The 17,748-nt window shown below is 61.1% G+C and overlaps 1 protein-coding gene across 1 annotated transcript; it reads left to right on the top strand.

Moving 5' to 3' along the window:
- Positions 1–3,424: 3,424 nt before the first annotated feature.
- On the top strand, positions 3,425–17,538 carry LOC128147615 (unconventional myosin-Vb-like). Its single transcript, XM_052800355.1, has 35 exons — positions 3,425–4,230; positions 4,681–4,843; positions 4,952–5,096; positions 5,207–5,363; positions 5,556–5,696; positions 5,929–6,010; positions 6,211–6,318; positions 6,528–6,640; positions 6,754–7,019; positions 7,226–7,307; positions 7,608–7,748; positions 7,830–7,952; positions 8,363–8,446; positions 9,036–9,185; positions 9,337–9,434; positions 9,587–9,673; positions 9,759–9,870; positions 10,077–10,288; positions 10,457–10,613; positions 10,706–10,945; positions 11,718–11,927; positions 12,250–12,477; positions 12,719–12,964; positions 13,024–13,257; positions 13,340–13,437; positions 14,076–14,262; positions 14,464–14,557; positions 14,743–14,898; positions 15,070–15,242; positions 15,543–15,632; positions 15,842–15,992; positions 16,435–16,705; positions 16,787–16,961; positions 17,136–17,216; positions 17,315–17,538. Exons 1-35 carry the CDS (start codon positions 4,078–4,080, stop codon positions 17,471–17,473), a joined length of 5,367 nt encoding a protein of 1,788 aa, XP_052656315.1. The 5' UTR covers positions 3,425–4,077; the 3' UTR covers positions 17,474–17,538.
- Positions 17,539–17,748: the final 210 nt, after the last annotated feature.

Raw genomic sequence — 17,748 nt, forward strand, 5'->3', positions numbered from 1 at the left:
TCAGCTATTAATGGAGTTCCAGTCTGTGTCTACAGGCTGCACATGGCGCGAACCCGCCTACGTGATTTGTTAATGAGCCACATGCCGCTGACAGCCCTCGGGCAATAAGGGATTCATTACTTTTTTTCATCAGAAAATATCTTTGTGTGTTCCCTGTTGCAGAATGTGCTCACTTTTTTGAGGGGGGGGAGGAAGGGCAATGTTTTCATCGCCCCACTTGCCACGTTGGGCTAATCTGCTAGAGTGCGCTGGGTTACCGGAGCTGGCACCCTCTGGGATGGCTTTAGCATCCCCGGAGCTGTGCTAGCTCCGGAGCGGCACAGCAGGGCTGCCGAGGCTTGGTGAAGCTGGCTGGGAAAAAAGCGGGTGCCAGCTTGGGTGCTTGGGGACGGAGCGGGAACCGATGGGGACATCTGCCTCCTCCCGACAGGTGGATTTGTCCCTGTCCGTGCTGCGTGACCCTGCTGTGGGTCTGGCCTTCTTGTCCCCACGGGTGCTCCTGCTCCCGGCAAGGCAGTGCTGGTCACCGTCACCCACCTCTCGCACTGCTTGGGCATCCCCTTGTCACTCTGTCCCCACCATCAGCCACCTCCGCATGGTAGCCAGTCGCCCAGGCTTCATCCTGGCTCTGTGGGGCTGGCTGGGCCACCGCAGGTGTGCGGGGACAGCAGGGACCTGTAGGCAGCAGCACCCACAGGCAGTGGGGACCCACAGACAGTGGCACCCACAGACAGTGGCACCCATGGGCTATGGGGACCCACAGGCAGCAGCACCCACAGACAGCTGTCAGTACGCTGCCAGTGCTGTGGCCGCAGGTTTTCATCGTTACCGGAGTTTCTCTGTAACGAGGGGAGCAGGGGCCCGTGCTGTGGGGCTGTGGTGGCGTGTGGGTGCTTGGAGTGCCCTGGATGGGTGACCTGGGGTGCACGAGATCAGAGCCCAGGGTGCCCTGGATGAGGGCAGTTTTGGGGTGTCCTAGATAGGAGGGGTCTTTGGGTGCCCTTGATGGGCTCTTGGGGTGTCCCAGGTAGGGGGGGAGTTTGGAGTGTCCTGGGTGGCAGGGGGGTCCCACATAAGGCTTCTCAGGACGTCCCAAGTGGGGTCTTGGGGTGCCCCTTATGGGGATTCTCAGGTTGTCCTGAATGGGAGGGGTCTTGAGGTGCCCTGCACAGGGGGCACTTGGGGTGCCCGAGCTGGGAGGGATCTTGGGGTGTCGCAGCAAGGGGGGGGAACCAGTCCCAGCACCCTCCAGGAGTTCCTCTGGCCCGGGGAGGGGCTGTGGGGCAGAACGGGAGGCGGACTGGGGCAGGCACGTATAACACCACCACCCCCCCCCCGCTCCAATTAGCGGCAATTAGTGGCCATAAAGAGGCTGCGGGTGAGGGGGGTGGGAGTGCTGGCAGCGGTGAGGGGGCTGCCATGGCTGCGGGGGACTTGTATGTGCAGGTGAGAGGGTCGGGGGGGTCCCACCCCGGGGTGCTGCTGCCTGCGGGTCTGGGGTGCTTGTTGCAGACCTGGGGGGGGGGTGTCTTGTCCCTCTCCCGGGGGCTCAGCACCCCGGGTGGCTGCAGGTGCTGTGGCTTGGGTGTCCCCCTGGGTGACCTCCCCACTGGTGCCTGGCTCGGTGGCACCTTGTGGGGTGCAGGGTGCTTGGGGGTGCCTCAGCTGTGGGTCCAGCCGTGGGGTGCCCGCCCTGCGTGGGTGCTGCCGTGGCTGCTGCACCCCAGCTAGGCTGTTCGTAGGGCTCCCTGACACACAGGGACCCGTGGCCTGGCAAGCACAGCACCTCGCAGTGGTGCTCGTCACAGGTGAGAAGGGTTTGGTGCTGCCTGGGCACCCATCTGCCCTGCTTCTTGCCCAACTGGCCTGGCTGCTTTCATGCCCTGGATCCTGGCCCACATCCTCCTCCCTCTGCCTTGGAGCAGCTCTGCCTGTCGAGGATGCTTCTGCTGCGAGCAGGCAGCAGGGCGGGCTCTTGCTTCTCACTTTTGCTGCTGCATAGCAAAAATGATGACTACAGCTGTAGGGCAGACCCTAAACATGGTCCTTTCTCCCTGCACATGCGTTAGCCTGTGGGGCTGGAGGGTACTGATATTTCTGTAGAGGTCAGAGTGCAGCATCCATCATTGTGGTGTGATTGAGGTGCCAACCTGGGCAAAGCAAGGAGGGTTTCTATGCTTAAGGCATTGTGGGTTGCCTTGTCCCAAATAACCGGCCAGGCTGGGACCAAAGTGGCTGCATGACTGACTTAGCCAAGTGTCTGTGGAGCCCTGAGGTTAACTGCCAGCTCTCGCACCTTGTGCCAGCTCCCCAGTGTTCCCTTGGGGAGCAGCCGAGGGACGAGCTGGGCGCACTGGCAAGGGATGCTCTTTTGGCCAGCTCTGATTTCAGACTGAAATCCGTTAGTGCCTTGCCGGGAAGCTGTACAAAGTGCGATTTTCGCTCCCCCCAGTGGCTATTGCTCATAAATGATAATGGCTTCTTGTTACCGCTCCTCTGCTGAGCCTCTTTGTCAGCTGCAAATTCAGACGTTCAGTCTTCTGATGACTCCTTGGATGTGAACCCAAAGTTCAGCCCCTTCCTTCCGCCTCCCCAGACTTCCAGCCTGTTCAGTGCTTGTTTGATCAGCTTTAATGATGCATTAACACATGTGCTTTGCACGCTGCAGACCTGGAAACGTTTGCTGCGAGCCAAGTTCCCTGGATTTGCAAAATCAGCGAAACCAGGATGGTTTTTCAGGCCCTGGTTTCTAGCAAGAGGCTGGCCCCAGCCCACTGGGATAGGAGTGTGATATGTTAGAGCCCTGTCTAGTCCTCAGTAGCTCCCAGAGTTTGTGGAAAGAGATGTGTGCTCCCATCTCAGCCTGAGAGCAAAGCTGCAACCGTGAGATTGCTTCCCCTTCCCCACCTTTTTAAGCTTGCAGCATGGCCTCATCTCTGCCTGCTCAGAGCAGCAGGAGGTCCTGACCCCCTGGAAGCAGTCCCTGTTTCCCAGTCCAGCAGAAGGTGCTGGGAAGGTGCCTGACAGCTCAGCGCAGAGCGGGGCTGCGGGGACAGCAGGAGCTGTGGTTCCCTGGCCCGGGAGCACAGGTCACCCTGTGCCAGTTTGGGGTTGGGTATTCAATCTCTTGCCACTTGATGGGTTGCCTGCAGCAGGGTTTTGAGGTTTTTTTGGCTTAGTTTTTACCTCTCTACCCCTGTAGTGTTGTGCCACTTTGCTCATGCTAGGCGTGGGATCCCCTATTCCCTGAGGGGTGGCTCCAAAGATGCTTTTTCCAGATGTGAGGGAGGTGTTAACGCTCGGGTCTGGGTACAGAGGGAAGTCAGGGCTCACCATGCTGCAGAACTCCCACTTCATCAGCACCTGCTGTCTGCAGAGGGGAAACTGAGGCTGCTGCCTGCAGCAGGCAGGGTGCTGGAGGCAGGGAGCACTGGTCCCATGGGTGCCAACTGGTCCCTCACACAAGGCTGCCCACTGTGGCTGGCCCCAGGGGGCTGCAAATTTGGGGGGTGAAAAGAGTATGGGTTGATTGTTTTTTTTTTTTTTTTTTTTTCTTACTGCTATCCTTATGCTCTGGCTTGTAGCTGGGTCTGCAGAGCTGGTGATGGTGTCTGGATCCACTCAGTAGTTAGCAAGGGATCTGTACTGCAAATATCTGCTTTCAAGCCTGCTATCTCTGCCCAGCCAAACCATCTCCAGCACACTGGGTGTTCAGAAATGCCCATGCTCGGCATCTTCTCTGTTTCCAGAAACCTTTCCTGCAGCAGCAGGAGTGATCACATCCTTGGGGTGGGGCAGAGGCAGCCCCCTGTACCACGGGCAGGAGAGGTGCTGACCTTCCTGGGGTGGGCAGCAGAGCTGGAGAGAAGTGGGGTTCCAGCAAAGGCACCTTCCTGCACATCTGGAGTGCAGCTGGGTAGGACCTCTGCCTGCAGGAGCTAAGGGGCCGTGGGGCACCTAGCAGGGTGCTGGGTCCCATGGTTCACCCCACTACGGTGATGCTGAGCGTTGGGCTGACTGTCCTAAGTGAGAACTGTGGGGAGGCTGGTGGCCAGATGCTTTCCCTGTCTCTTGGCCATGGCTTTCTGCAGGGATCCCCTCCCTCCTGTGTCCCTGCAGGGTGCCCGGGTGTGGATCCCTGACTGTGTCGAAGTCTGGAGGGTGGCAGAAGTAACCAGAGGCTACAAGGAAGGAGATGCCGTTCTCCATCTCCGCCTGGAAGATGGCTCGGTAAGGCTGGAGCTGTGCAGCCCAGCAGGTCCCTCCTGTGCTTGCCACGTGGCTGGGCATCCTCAGATGGGAGATAGTTCACCTCTGCACCCCCAAACCAGCCTGGGCTCCTCAGCAGGGTGCGGAGAGGCTCAAACATTGCCTGGATGTGTCCCATCTGATGTCTGAGCAGGAGCCCAAATGTCTTCAGCTGTGTCTGGCACACCATGCCCTGTGTCCCCTGACTGCCCGGTGAGCTGGTTCTCACTGCCTGCTCCTGCCTGACTTCCCAAAAGGCCTCCAGCTCAGCTCACCGCGCCGGCTGGGCTGTGATTCCTGGTGACTAACAGCCCAAGCACAGCCTGCAGACAGCATCCCTCCTGCTGTGCCGCTTCCCACAGACCCACCCTGGCTTTGCGGGGCTGGCTGACCCCACTCAGCACTTGTCCTGCTCTGTCTCCATCCCTGCAGGCACTGGCCTACCCCATCGAGTCCCAGCTGCCACCTCTCTGCAACCCCGACTGCCTCTCAGGTGCCGATGACCTGGTGGCCCTGAGCTACCTGCACGAGCCAGCTGTGCTGCACTCGCTCCGCCGGCGCTTCCTGGAGGCTAATGCCATCTACACCTACTGCGGTGAGCCCCGTGCACCCCCTCTGCTCCCCGTCCTATGCCCCTTCCCTGCAGCTCCCTGGGACAGGGGCCCCCCCTGCTCCTGCCCTTTGCACAGCGCTCTTCCTCCAGGTGTCATCCTCGTTGCTATCAACCCCTACAAGCCGTTGCCCATCTATGAGGAGGAGGTGATTTACGCCTACAGTGGCCACGAAATTGGGGACATGGATCCCCACATCTTTGCTTTGGCAGAGGAGGCATACAAGCAGATGGTGAGGTGAGTGTCACATGGGAGCATCCCTGGGGTTGCAGTGGGGACTGGACTGTGGTCTGTCTGTGGAGAGCGGTCCTGTTGGCATGTCCCCAGTTCATGTCCCTGTCTGGCAGGTTTGGGAAGAACCAGTCCCTCATCATCAGCGGTGAGTCAGGTGCAGGGAAGACTGCATCGGCCAAGTATGCCATGAGATACTTCACCACTGTTGGGGGCTGCCTGTGCGACTCCAGCATGGAGGAGAAGGTGCTGGCCTCCAGTCCCCTCATGGAGGTGGGTTCCCCTGGGTCCCATGGGGAGAGCTGGGGTGTTCCTGCAGGTTCTGCCTGTGCTGCTCATGGCGTGTATCCCTGACGTGTTGCCGTGTCTGTCCACCCCTGTAAAATTGGTGGCAGAGACTGAACTTCTCCAGAGCACCTGGAGATCTGGGGCCAGCTAAAACCTCCTGCCTTTCTTCTCCTCCAGGCCTTTGGGAACGCAAGGACAACCAGGAACGACAACAGTAGTCGCTTTGGGAAGTACATCGAAATCTGCTTCAGCCAAGCACGTGTCACAGGGGCCACCATCAAAACCTACCTGCTGGAGAAGTCCCGTGTCACCTTCCATGTGGGTCTCTGGGGTGGCATGGAGACAGGGCTGAGTGGGAGCCCCAATCCTCAGAGTGGGAGGGTGCTCCTCTTGGGTATCCCCCAGGGAAGCAACCCCAGTGCTGCTGAGTCGAGCTGGGAGAGGGGGAAGGTGTCCCTTGTCCCCAAATCTGGGGCTGCAGCACTGCTGCAGGGGAGCAGGGTGGCCCAAGATGACCTGGCTTCTCAGTGATTTTCTTGCTCATCTACAGGCGAAAGCAGAGAGGAACTACCACATCTTCTACCAGCTCTGTGCCTCGGCCACCCTGCCTGAGCTCCAGGGCCTGGGTCTCCGTGAGTGCCCCCACGAGCCCCGTGGCACAGCTCGTTGCCAGCCTGTCCCGTGCTGGGCAGTGCCAGGCCTTTCCGCCCTCCCCGGCTGGATGCTGGAGAAGACTCTGCTGCTGATGGGCCCCCCGGGGTGGGATAAGGGTGGTCGGGAGCCCTGCAGGGCAGGTTGTGCTGGTTCACAGCCTGACACATCTCGTCCACAGGTGGGGCAGAGTTCTTCCACTACACCTGCCAGGGCCAGTGCACTGCTGCCCAGAGCACCAACGATGTGGCTGACTTGGACAGCACGCGGCATGCCTTCTCGCTCCTGGGTACTGGTCGGGCACGAGTGGGGAGGGGGCAGGCAGGGCTGGTCCCCAGTGTCCCACTGCCCTCACACCAGTGCTGGTGTAGGAGTGCTGGGGAGCCTGGCTATCTACTGGCCGTTCCCATCCCTCCGGTTTGTGCGATGCAGGGGGGTCAGACCAGCATGGGGTGGGGGGAGCCTGGGGAGTCCCTTGTGCCTGTGCTGTGCCCGCAGGTGTCCCTGAGGCCAACCAGCTGGAGCTATTCAGCATCCTGGCTGCCATCCTGCACCTAGGCAACATTGTGGTCAGAGGGAGGGACCGCCGTGGGGATGGCTGCTTCGTGGAGGTGGGTGAGAGCTTGCTGCCTGTACCCTGCATCCCAAACTGGCCCCTGAGCTGTGCTGGCTGCAGGAGCCACATCTTGGCAACACTGCGGTGACAGGGTCTGTCCCTTTGCAGCCTGCTGATAAGGCCCTAGGGCTGTTCTGCACGCTGCTGGGTGTGGAGGCATCGCAGGTGATGCGCTGGCTCTGCCACCGCAAGCTGGTCACTGCTGGTGAGACCTACCTGAAGCCCCTCTCCAGGCAGCAGGCTCTCGACTCCCGGGATGCGCTGGCCAAGCATATGTATGGGCAGGTCTTCAGGTGGATGGTGAGCAGGGTCAACCGTGCCCTGCGGTCACCAGAGGGCCACCGCACCTCCATTGGCATCCTGGACATCTACGGGTAAGAGCAGGTCCCCTCTCCTGGGCTGCCTGGAAGACCATGGTCCTGCTCCTGCATTAGCTGTGGCTGCAGGTCTGCAGCCACCAGCTGCTCCAGCTGGGATGTGGGGCAGTACCTGTGCCTGCAGTGGGGCCAGCTGGGTGCCTGTGCCTGGCTGGGTTGGCTCTGCCTGGCAGCTGCCTCAAGCAGGTCTCTGCTTCCCGCAGGTTTGAGATGTTTGAGCTCAACAGCTTTGAGCAGTTCTGCATCAACTATGCCAATGAGAAGCTGCAGCAGCTCTTCAACCTGGTGGGTATCACCCAGATGCGTCTCCTTGCTGGGAGTTAGCGAGGGTGGGCCCTGCACAGCCCTGCTGCGCTGTTGCTTTTGGTGCTCTCTGCCTTGAATGAGGCTGGTGCCTCAGTCTCTGCAAACGTGGACCTCTGGGAGACTGCTGGAGCTGGGCATGGTCCCTTCCTTTCTCCCAAAGTGCTCCTGCTCCAGGAGAAGGGCTGCTCAGCTGTCTTATGGAAACCAAGCCACTGCCTGGTGGCTGGTCACCTTTGTCCCCTCTTGGCTCAGTCCTGCTCTGTTCTCCCTGCCCTCCAGCACGTCTTCAAGCTGGAGCAGGAGGAGTATGTGACTGAGGAGATCCCTTGGGTCTTCGTTGACTTCTGTGACAACCAGCCATGCATTGAGCTCATCGAAGGCCGGCTTGGCATCCTGGACCTGCTGAATGAGGAGTGCAAGGTGGGTGAGGGGTGCCAGGAGCAGGCTGCTGTGGCTACCCAGAGCACCCCTGCAGCCCCTTCTGACCCCTTTGCCTTTCAGATGCCCCAAGGCAGTGATGGGAGCTGGGCCCAGAAGCTTTATCAAACCCATCTCAGCAGCTCCCACTTCCAGAAGCCCAAGAGGCCCACGGATGCTTTCGTTGTCTGCCACTTCGCTGGCAAGGTAGGGAAAGCTGTGGCAGTGCAGCCCTGGTTGGGGAGGGCTTGGCAGTGGCTCTGCACTAATGAGCACCCAGCCTGCCCTGTCTAGAGCTGGTGGTGGCTAGTGGTCCTGGGTGCCGTGGCAGCTGTCTGCACCCTCCCAGGCTGGGAAATGGATCCTGCTGGCTCTGCTGCTGCTAAGCGCTGGGCTGCAACTCTTTAACTGAGGGTAAAAATATGGAAACTCTGGCTGTGATGGTTCTCATCAGTAACCTTGCAGCAGGGCAGGAGCTAGGCAGTGTGGCCACCACCAGCTCTGGCTCCTGCAAGGACTTCTTCCAAAAGCCTTGGAGTGTGTCCAAGCAAGGCCCTGCACCAAACTGGTCTGGGAAGCTGCAGGCTAATGCTTGTGCTTGCCTCGTCTCCTGCCAGGTGGAATACCAGTGTGATGGGTTTGTGGAGAAGAACAGGGACGCTGTGCCCGAGGACCTGGTGGGGCTGCTGCGAGCCAGCAAGGTGAGAGCCACCCTGAGCAGGGGCTGTGTAGGGCAGAGCCTGGCTGGCTTGTGGCCTTGGGAGCCTGGGGCTGGGAAGGACTGATGGTATAGGAGGCATAAGCTGTGCAGAACAAATCCCTGTCTGTCTGCTGGCACAGCCCCATGCCATACTGGTCATGGTCAGGGTGCCCAGAGATGTGGGTGCTGCCCACCCTGTTCCCCTGCCTTGGGACTCCCCATCTTGGGGGACACCTTGGCCATGTCCCTGCTGAGAGGGCTGGAGGGTCCTGCTGCTTCCAGGTCTGTAACACCGTCCCTTCTCCTTTCTACCCTGCTTGGCCCCGGCAGAAGGTAAGGGACATCTTGGAGGGCTCTTGAACACACCTGGGAAGGTGCCTGTGGCTTGCACTTAGTTTTTCCTGGTGGAAGCAGTGGGCAGGGGCACAGCTGGATCTGGCACATCTGGGCTGTAGCAGGGCAGAGGACCGTGCACTGGGCTGGTCTCTGTGGTCTCCTGGGGCTCTGCCTCCTGGTGGTGATGGCTCTCTGGGTATGGGGTGATGCTCGCCGCAAGGTCTGCCTGGCTCTCACAGCTCTGCTCTGTGCAGTCTGCCCTGCTTGCTGAGCTCTTCCTGGAGGAAGGGGATGGCCCCATGTCCCTGCAGTCCCGCAGGTCCAGTGGGCCCAGGATGGCTGGTCGCCCTAGCCGCAGATCGCTGCCCAGCAGCCAGAAGAGCAAGAAGTCCATCTCCAGCCAGGTATGGGGTGGGGGGGAAAATGTGTGCTGGCCCCGGACAACCGGTGCTAGGGCAGCCCCAAGGAGGACCTGCGTGTGTCCTGGCCTGGGGAACCCCACAAGCCCCAGGATGTTCCTGCTTGCCCTGACCATGCTTGCCGTGTCCTCTGCAGTTCAAAGCCTCCCTGAACCGGCTGATGGAGATGCTGGGCAGCACCACACCGCACTACATCCGCTGCATCAAACCCAACGATGGCAAGCAGCCCTTTGTGTGAGTGCCTGGCCAGGGAGGCTGGAGGGGCTGGGGCCACTGTGGGGCACTGCTGTCCCTCCAATCTGCGTCCCTGTTGCTCTGGCCCTGCATAGCTTGGAGTGTGCCAAGCTGGCTGGGACGCATCCTAGACCAGCCCCTCTTTGCCCCAGGTTTGACTCTAGGCGAGCAGTGGAGCAGCTACGAGCCTGTGGGGTTCTGGAGACCATCCGGATCAGTGCCTCAGGCTACCCCTCCAGGTACCCCCCTGCTTCAGCAGTCCCCTGGGTGCTCCCCCCCCCCCCTCCAGCCACAGCACCTCTGACCCCTCTCTGTCCTCCACAGGTGGACGTATCAGGAGTTCTTAGAGAGGTACAGGGCTCTGGTGAGCAGAGAGGAGCTGATGGGCACTGATGAGAAGCAGATCTGCAGCCTTGCCCTTGAGAGACTGCTTCAAGTAAGGGTCCTGCTTGGGGGGTGCATCTGTGGTACTAGCGTATTCCTTGCAGATGCTTCTCCCCATGGGTGGGTGCCCAGTGGGGTACAGAAATGGGTGAGCTGGGAGCCAGGGAGGTAGGATGGAGAGATCAGTGGCATGAGGATCTTGAGGAGCCTGGCTGGGGTTTGCATTGTCCCTGGGACTGACTCCACCCTTGCATGCAGGACCCCAGCAAGTACCAGTGTGGGAAGAGCAAGGTGTTTTTCCGGGCTGGCCAAGTGGCTTACCTGGAAGAGCTGCGGTACCGCCGGCTGAGGTCAGCCTGCATCTTGCTGCAGAGGCACCTGCGGGGCTGGCTGGCACGGAGGCGCTTTCGACGGGCACGTGTCGCGGCAGTCTGCCTGCAGCGCCATGTCCGGGGCATGATGGCCCGGAGGTGAGTGGGGGCTGGGGGGGAACTGCAATGAGCTGAGACAGAGCTCAGCCTTGGGGTGACCTGGCAGTTGTACTGGCTCTGGGCTGGGCTTTGGCCTGGGTGGCCCTGTGGTATGGACTGGGCTGCAGGCTTTGCCACCCCCTGCCCAGCTCTATGCCCTCCCTGCAGGTTCACCAGGATGCTGCGAAGGACCAGGGCTGCCGTGACGCTGCAGAAGACCCTGAGAATGGTTCTGGCCCGGCGCTCCTACCTACGCGTGCGCCGGGCTGTCATCACCATCCAAGCCTTTGCCCGGGGCATGTTTGCCCGGCGTCTTTACCAACAGGTAGGAGCCTGGCAGGGCAATGGGTGCCCTGATCCCACCTGGGGGGGGCCTGTGCTGCTGGCGGTGCTACTGCCCCGTCTCTCCCTCCGCAGATGGTGTGGCACCAGAAAGCTGTGGTGATACAGGCTGCTGTCAGGGGCTGGCTGGCCCGGACCCGCTACACCCGCCTGCGTAGGACTGTCATCTACCTGCAGTGCTGCTACCGCCGGGTGCGGGCATGCCGGGAGCTGCGGCGGCTGCGTGTCGAGGCACGCTCGGTCGAGCACTACAAGCAGCTGCACAAGGGCATGGAGATCAAGGTGATACAGCTGCAGTGCAGGCTGGATGAGCAGGTGGGTGCTGGTTTTCAGCCCTTTGGGGGTCCCAGGGCGTGGGGGCAACTGCTTCTTGCTGACCACTTCTTATCAGTCCCTGTGCAGCTGAAACCATGCCTGCCCTTGTCTTCAGTCCTCTCCTGGCCCTGGGGCGGGAGCTGACCCTGCCTGACACGTATCCCCAGGCAGGAGTGGTGCATCTGGGTTTCATTCCTGGGTTTTCAATGCTCCCGATGGACGTGGGGCTGGTGGCCCTGGGGATGGGCTGCACACCCTCCTGGGTGCTTGGTTGGGTGCAGCCTTGCAGCACAGTGTCATGTCCTGGGAACAGTTCCGGCATACCATGTTCTCCCATCACGTTCCTGCCGGCAGCATCTGCTGTCACCATCTGGGTGAGTGTCTCTGCTTCAGCTGTCACTACTCTGTTTCTGGGGTGTCTGTGGAGCGGGAGGGAGGGCTCCTGGGGTGTGATCCTGGTTTTAGTGGTTGGGGGAAGCAGGGCTGGAGAATACTGCTGCTGGGGTTGGCCAGGAGGTGGGTAATGGGCTGTAAAGCCTATGCATGGGTCCATGTGGGATGGCATGTCATGGAGAGCTGCTCTCCCAGGCCTGAGCTCTCTTTGAGGTGATACCAGAGGCTCAGGGCTCCAAGCAGATGGGTGGGAAATAGGATATCGAGCTTCGTTGCAGAAGTGCAGCCTGAGTATGCATAGGCTCTGGCTGATGGGAGATGTGGGGATATGCCCTTGTTTCTGGCCACCTGCCTGACGTGCTCTGCCCATCGACCCAAGGCCCAGGAGAAGCAGCGGCTGGCAGAACAGCTCTCGGGGCTGAACACTGCCCATGCCGAGGAGGTGCAGCGCCTGCGGGCTGAGATGCAGCAGCTGAGAGAGGATGCAGCCCGTGATGCCCAGGTCCAGCAGCTGCAGGAACGGCTGGCCGAGCTGGAGAAGCACAGCGTGAAGAACTGCCTGGGCCAGGAGGTTGAGGAGCTCAGGCAGGTCTGTCTGTCTGGGGATGCTCTTGCTCTGCTGGGGCTCCAGGGGTCTCTCCGGGGACCTGGCAGCGTGCTTTGCTTCCTGCTGTGGGGTGGTCCCTGGAGGAGACCTGGCAGCCAGAACTGGCCCCAGGCAAGGCTCTGGCTGTACCTGCCCCTCCGCTTTCCCACAGCGCTTGGCAGAGGTGGAAGCCGTGAAGCTGCAGCTGGGGGAAGAGAGGGATGCCCTGATCCAGCGCATGTTGGAGCAGTCGCAGGATCGGGAAGGTAAAAGGGGTCTTCTGATCCCCTCATCCCATTCCCCTGGATATGGATTGGTCCTCTAGGCTCGGTGTGTTCCTGAATGTCCCCTCACAGAGGGGTCCTGGCTTTGCCTGTCCCCACTCCTTGCTGTGTCCATCCCCACAGAGCAGCACCAGCGTGCGGCGCGGGAGAGCCAGGGGCTGCTGCAGGAGCTGGAGGAGGAGCGGGCACGCTACCAGAGCCTGGTGCAGGAGTATGCCCGCCTGGAGCAGGGCTACGAGAACCTGCGGGATGAAGTGGCCTTCCACAGGGTGAGGGGCTGGCGGGGACACAGAGGCTCAGGACAACCCCTCCCTCGGCTCCTTATGGGGAGTAGGCAGTGCTGGCTGGTCCAGGACACCCTCTCTGGGAGAACTGGGCTCCCCAGCTCATGTGCTGGGGGATCTCCAAGCCAAGGTATCCTCCTGAGGTTACCGCGGCTCTGCCCTAGCTGATGAACCAGCAGGTGCTCGGAGTGCGGGGGAACAACCTTGTCCTTCTCTCACCACTCAGCAAAGTACCTTGAGACGGTCCCCTTCGTCAGAGAGCTTCTTGGGCTCCGAGAGCAGCTACTTGTCCTCCATGTCTACAGCTCCCTCACGAGACGGCTCCGACCAGCAGGCTGAGGCTAGTGGTGACACTGGTGGGGACAGTGTGGTGGGGGTGACAAGTGGACTGTCCCTTCCCCTGGCTATGGGGACAGCTGTGCCCTGGGGCTCCTGGCTGGGACCAGGTCCCATCGCAAAGGGGTGTCTGTGGGTGTTCTGGTGCTGGTGCCCAGCACCGTCTTCTGTGCCAAACCCTGTCTCTGCACCCAGGGACTGGAGGAGGGCTGGGAGCCGGTGCCAGAGGGGCTGCAGCCACAGCCCATTGGTGAGGCACCGCTGAAGAGTAGTGTGGGCCAGGATCCCTTCGAGAAGGCGTATCTGCTCCTCCTGGGGCAGTTCAATGCTGTAAATGAGGAGCTGGCCCGGACCCGGGAGGAGCTGCGGAGGTCCAAGGCCCCTGTGGAGTTGGAGGAGAGGAAACCCTTGGATTTCTTCAAGCGCACGGTGAGCCCTTGCTCCACTGCTGTAAGCAGGGCCAGATCCAGGCTGGCAGGGCTGGCCTCACCCTGCTCTCCTCTACCTGCAGAACATAGCTGAGATGCTGGGGCTGGGCAGGAGCCCAGGGAAGGTGGTAGTGGATGATGACTTGAAGCATGCATATGATGCAGTGCAGGTTGCCAACAGGTGAGTGTGGTCCCTGGGAGATGGTCCCCAGCTGAGGCTGGTTTCCCCACAATGGGCTGCTGGATCCATGCTGCTGGTGAGGTTTTCCCTGGTATTTTAGCCAGCTGTGGCTTGGGTTGCAGCTGCCTGGCCTCCGTGGTGCTGGGCAGCTGCAAATCCTTTTTTGAACCAGCCATCCCCTCACATGCTATGGGCACCGTAGCTCCAGCTGGACAGGGAAAGCAAGGGCAGCCTGCCTCTTGCTGCCCAACTGGGTGTGGGGTAGCCCTGGCTCTCCTTCCCTTCTCTCCAGTGTACCCAGCTGCGTTTTCCTGGGGGGCTGGACCATCCCCACCTTGATCTGAGCACAAGCAAACCCACTGCATGAGCAGACTGGATGTCCTGCGCTCAACAGGAGCCTCCTAAGAGGGCAGGGCTGGTGCAGCCTGTTCCTGGGCTGTGCCATGTGTGCTCAAGGCTCAGTGCAGCCAGAGGGGAGATGCTCTGTTAGCACAACTGGGTCTGTGCTGCCCCCAGGGTGCCCTGGACCAGCTCTTAGGCTTCAGGGGAGAAATACCTCCTCAGCAGCCTCCTCAAGGGATGGGGTGTGGGAGCTGAAGGAGGTTGGTGCCTCAGTTTCCCTGAGTGCATGTGTGCAGGCTACTGGCGAGTCAGCTGCGGGAGGAGAAGCAGCAGCACGAGGAGGAGGTAGAAGGGCTGCACCTCGATATCTGCTCGCTCAAGCAGCTGAGCCAGCAGCAGGCAGCCCTCATCCAGGACCTGCAGCGGCACCAGGGGCAGGAAGGGCTGCAGCACCATGTCCTGCGGCTCAAGGAGGAGAACTGGGTAAGGTGGGGGTGGGCGGGCAGGACTGGGCTTGGGGCTGGCTTCCATCCCCTTGCCCTGTGGTGAGCTGCAGGAGCCCCTTTGGGAGCAATGCGGGGGCCCCTGCTGCACCCCCCCAGCTCTGCTCCACTCGTTGGGTGCTGGTGGGGGTGTCCAGCTGAGAGAGGCTGGCTGAGCCCTACTGGGGCTGTCCCTGCCCAGGAGCTGGCCCAGAAGCTGGAGAAGCAGGAGAGGACTACACTGAAGCTCCAGAAGCAGCTGAGAGCCTATGCAAAGCAGATCCAGGAGTTCACAGGTAAGTGCCTGCACAGGAGGGAGGCGTGGGGCGAGCTGGAGGGTCACTAGCCTCAACATGGGGAGCAGAGTCCCCCCCTGAACAGAGATGCTGGGGACCATCTGCTTGGACTGAGCTGGGGGGACCTGATGTGGCTCCCACAGCCCAGGACACAGCAGGATGTGACCTGCGTTCCTCTCCCCCAGTGAAGAGAGAGGCTACTGGGCCAGTGCAGAAGTTGGCAGCGTCTGCTGTGGTTGTGTCCCAGTCCCCCGTGATCCCATCCCTGGCTGGACTGTCCCAGGCCATGCTAGCATGGAGGATGGAGGACGAAGGGCGCATTATCAAGGCCGTCATTACAGGTAGGGTTTGGAGAGATGGGGACTCCTTACCCCAGCTTGGTCCCTGCTAGTGTTTCTTGCCAACGTCTGTGTGAGCTCATCCTTTCGCTGTTGCTGGGGCAGCATCCTGCCTGGCTCAGGACCAGCTTTCCATAGCTGCCTGGATCCCAACTGTCCTGCTTTCCCCTGCAGACTACAAACCGCAGAGCAGCCCCGGAGCGCTCCCGGACCTGCCAGCCTACATCCTCTTCCTATGCTTCCGGCACGCCGACCGCTGCTGTGACGAGCCACGGGCCCGCTCGCTCCTGGATGCAGCCATCAATGCCATCAAAAGGGTCGCGAAGGTGCCGGACTTGGAGGCGTGGGTTGGGCTGAGGAGCAAAAGCTTCAGTGGCCAAGGTGGGGGTGGCACTGGGGCAGCAGCCTGGCCCCCAGGCCCCAGCGTGTGCCTGACTGCGGCGTCCAGCCTGAGCATCTCTTGGGGTGAGGGGTGCCCCTGGGTGCTGCATGGCTCCTGCGAGAGGGTCTGATGGCTCTGCACCCCCACCGCCCTCGCAGGCTGCAGCTAGCCGCGTGGCTTACGGAGGTACTGTGGGGCATGAGGGCTTGCTGCTGTCACTGCTAGAGCCCTGCTGACCCCAGTGCTTTCTGTTTCCCTCCTGCAGAAGCACGGTGATGACTTTGACGTGGTGGCACTCTGGCTCGCCAACACCTGCCGGCTCCTGAACTGCCTGCGCCAGTATAGCCAGGATGAGGTAGGGTTGGGCTGGAGGGGGGGTCTGCCACCTCCTGGGGAAGGGTGGGACCTTAGCGGGGACAGGGTCTGTCCCCACCTGGGGCTGCATCCTCTTTGCCCCCAACTCAGGTAGGCAGGGATGTGCTGGGCTGACACTGCTTCACACTTGCTTGGGGACCCAACTGTGTCCCCTGGTGCTGCTGGCTCTGACCCAGTCTGTGCCTGCAGACTTACTGGGAGGGGAATACGGTGCGGCAGAACGAGCATCGCCTGCAGAACGTGGACCCTCAGAGCTCCTGCTGCAGCCTGGGTGCCCTGGCTGTCCAGCTCTACCAGCAGCTCATCCGCACTGCTGAGAAGCGCCTCAAACCCATGATCGGTATGGCCTGGGCTTGGGGGGATCACTCGTGGGATGCTGGTTCAGGGAGGGAGTGCTGTGGTCAGCTGTGTGAACTGCCTGCTCTGTTACAGAGGTTGTACCCAGAGGGGGAAGGTAGGCTCTGAATTGGGGGCCCCCTTTTATGAGGGACCAATTGCTCCTTAAGCATGCTGGCTTGGAGGAGGTGGCTGGAGAGCTCAAGTGGGTTCAGCACCCCGGGGACCTTGGGCTGCATCCCCGGGGACCTCTATTCCCCCATGCCCCACTTTGCAGTCTTGTGGAACAGGACCAGTACCTGGGCTAGCCTAGGCCAGCTATCCTGAAGGTGTCATCGACCCCTGCATCCCCAACTGGGACACAGAGCCAAGGAGCAGTGTACTGGCCACTTGAGGCACAACGCAGGGTCTCTGCCTCATTACGATGAGCCTTTTCTACCCTTTAGTTGCTGCAATGCTGGAGAGTGAGCCCATTCAGGGCTTGTCCTCCTCCTGCCCTCCTGGCCACCGCCGGTCCTCGGCAGCCCCTGCCCACACCCTGCCTGAGCTGCTGCAGCAGCTGGGCTCCTTCCGTGCAGTGCTGGACCTCCATGGGCTGGCCCCCAGTGTGGGGCACCAGGTTCTGCGCCAGCTCTTCTTCCTCATCAGCGGCACCACCCTCAACTACCTGCTGCTGAGAAAGGACACGTGCTCCTGGAGCTGTGGCATCCAGCTCAGGTCAGTCCCTGTCCAGGAGAGGTGTAGCTGGGGGAGCTGGGACATGGCCCGTGCCTCACCCTGACCTGGTGTCCCTGGCAGGTACAACATCAGCCAGTTGGAGCAGTGGCTGCGGGCAGAGGGGCTGCAGCAGAGTGGGGCCTGTGAGGTGTTGGAGCCCCTGGTCCAAGCTGCCCAGCTGCTGCAGGTGAAGAAGGTGACAGAGGAGGATGCTGGAGCTCTCTGCAGCCTCTGCACGGTGCTGTCAACCCAGCAGGTACTGGGGCGTTGGGGCTCGCTGCCTGCTGGGCACTCGTCCTATGCTGGGGCTCCTTGGCCTCACTGGGTGCACCAGGGATGCACTGGCACTGGGGTGGGGACCATGCCATACCCAGGAGCGTCTGGATGCGCCCAGCCCTTCCCTGTTCATGGTCTCTACTGTTGTCTCCAGGTTGTGAAGATCCTCCGGGCTTACACCCCAGCTGTTGGGCTGGAGGAGCGCATCAGCCCCAGCTTTATCAGCAGCGTTGAGGTAAGTGGGACCTGCGGTCCAGTGCTGGGGGGGGAGGGCTGTCCCACATGGCCCCCCTCACTGGGGCAGCCCTGGATGTGAGCACTGTGTCCCCACAGAAAAAGCTGCAGGACCAGTATGGAGGGGGACCCAGCCAGCTCCTGGTGGATACCAGCCACCTCTTCCCTGTGCACCTGCCCTTCACCACCTCCCCCCTGCACCTGGATGAGCTCCGCATCCCTGATGCCCTCAACCTGGCCTTCCTTGTCCGTCTCTGAGTCCAGGTCTGGCCCTGGGTCACTGCCAGTGCCCTGTCGAGGGGTGTCTGAAGCCCCTGAGATGTGGGAAGGCCACGAAGGCTGGGGGACAGCACTTTTTATGTGTACCATTCTTCTGGGAAGTTGTTTATTTATTGAAACTCAGGTGCCTTGTTTGTGGCACAGCCAGGGCCCATGGCAGTCCTGTGCTGGGGGTTTTGGTCACTTTTTAATCCTTTGAAGTTAATAAAAGTCTTTGCAGATAACTTTGGAGTCTGAGGCTGTCTGGGGTGGGT

The sequence above is a fragment of the Harpia harpyja genome, chromosome 11 (genome assembly GCF_026419915.1).
Source record: "Harpia harpyja isolate bHarHar1 chromosome 11, bHarHar1 primary haplotype, whole genome shotgun sequence".
Classification (NCBI taxonomy): domain Eukaryota; kingdom Metazoa; phylum Chordata; class Aves; order Accipitriformes; family Accipitridae; genus Harpia; species Harpia harpyja.

Coding starts and splice junctions, on each gene's coding strand:
- LOC128147615 (XM_052800355.1), top strand. CDS start 4,078: ATGGCTTTCTGCAGGGATCCCCTCCCTCCTGTGTCCCTGCAGGGTGCC. Junction 7,953..8,362: donor TCTGCCACTTCGCTGGCAAG/GTAGGGAAAGCT, acceptor GTCTCCTGCCAG/GTGGAATACCAGTGTGATGG. Junction 10,946..11,717: donor AGTGCAGGCTGGATGAGCAG/GTGGGTGCTGGT, acceptor CATCGACCCAAG/GCCCAGGAGAAGCAGCGGCT.